Source organism: Plectropomus leopardus, unplaced genomic scaffold (assembly GCF_008729295.1).
Source record: "Plectropomus leopardus isolate mb unplaced genomic scaffold, YSFRI_Pleo_2.0 unplaced_scaffold13708, whole genome shotgun sequence".
Lineage (NCBI taxonomy): Eukaryota > Metazoa > Chordata > Actinopteri > Perciformes > Serranidae > Plectropomus > Plectropomus leopardus.
Genome location: NW_024614623.1, coordinates 1 through 1,270, shown reverse-complemented (window position 1 = coordinate 1,270; position 1,270 = coordinate 1). Strand labels below are relative to the sequence as shown.

The following is a 1,270-nucleotide window of genomic DNA, read 5'->3' as shown; positions in this document are numbered from 1 at the left end:
TTTAATTATTTAAAAATTCTTATAGAAGTCTCCCAGTGTTAAAAGTAACTGATAACAAAGCACAACATTAGTGTTCAGGAGGTGTTCCTCGAGGTCTTGGTCTCTTAATGTAGTATTTGGGAGGAATTTTGATCTGTTCTCGAGTGGTCAAAAATGCTTAAATTTTAATGCAAATGCATATCGGTTAACTATTAATAATTGGTACGAGTATCAGCCCTGAAAAACCAATTTTGGTCGACCCCTACTTTAGATGAATAGAATAGTAGGAGACCATTGGCAGGAATGTGGACTCATAGCTACTACTGATCAATAACTCCACAGGTTACTTTTAAGCTGTATAACTGGTTACCTTGTGCAGTAATGTTGACTGCAACAGTTGTACAAGAGAGAGTTGCTGAACAGTATTGCAAACATTTTTCCTTCTGTCTTCTCCCTCTCTAAAGGTCAGCAGAGGGATCTGAAGTGGAGCCTATCAGGAGTCCAGCTGTTCTCTGGCGAGGGTCTGGACACGTGTGTGCGTGTCCTACAGAAGCTGTGCAGCGTGTTGCTGCAGCCATGGCGTGTGCATGGACACATGGGCCCCACGCCGCAGCGCTGCATGATCCTCAGTATCTGTATCGGCACGCTGCGACTGCTGCGCACCATGCTGACGGAGCTGCTGCGCGGAGGAGCTTTCCAATTCAGGGACACTCGCGTGGCCAGCGTGTTGGTGACGCTCCACATGATCGTGTGCTCCATCCCCGCGTCTGGACGTCTAGACGGAGAGGAGATGAGAGTGCAGGCGCTCATCGTGGATGTACTGCTCACCTTCACACAGGGTGTTAATGAAGAGGTGTGTGAATCAGCGTAGGCAGATTTGTTTAGTGAAGAAATGTTGTGCAAAATGGGTTATTAGTCATCATTATTGTGCATGTTTTGGTGCAGGTGACTCATACGGAAGAGACTCTGGCCAGCAACACTTGGTCTCTGATGCTGAAGGAGGTTTTGGGTTCACTGCTGAAAGCTCCTGAAGGTCTTTTCTCTGGTCTGACGTTGCTGTCTGAGCTGCTGCCTCTTCCACTGCCAATGCAGAGCACTCAGGTAACTTTCTCTGTCCTACTGGTCAAACATCTGTAGGGCTGAGCATCGACACTTGATGCTTTCTTTTCTTTTTTTATTGTAAGACAAAAGATAGAACACTGACAAAACTAATAAACACTAACATGACTTGAAGTCATGTTAGTGTTGCACATTTGCCTGATAAACACAAGCCACACAGTTGCACAGTTTG

General features: G+C 45.8%; 1 protein-coding gene across 1 annotated transcript; it reads left to right on the top strand.

Moving 5' to 3' along the window:
* Positions 1 to 443: 443 nt before the first annotated feature.
* LOC121964023 (protein virilizer homolog) lies at positions 444 to 1,112 on the top strand (the record flags this gene model as incomplete). The annotated part of the gene is made up of 2 exons (XM_042514255.1): positions 444 to 832; positions 925 to 1,112. Coding segments are annotated over 2 exons (577 nt in total), but the record flags the coding sequence as incomplete, so codon positions are not given.
* Between the last annotated feature and the right edge of the window lie 158 nt (positions 1,113 to 1,270).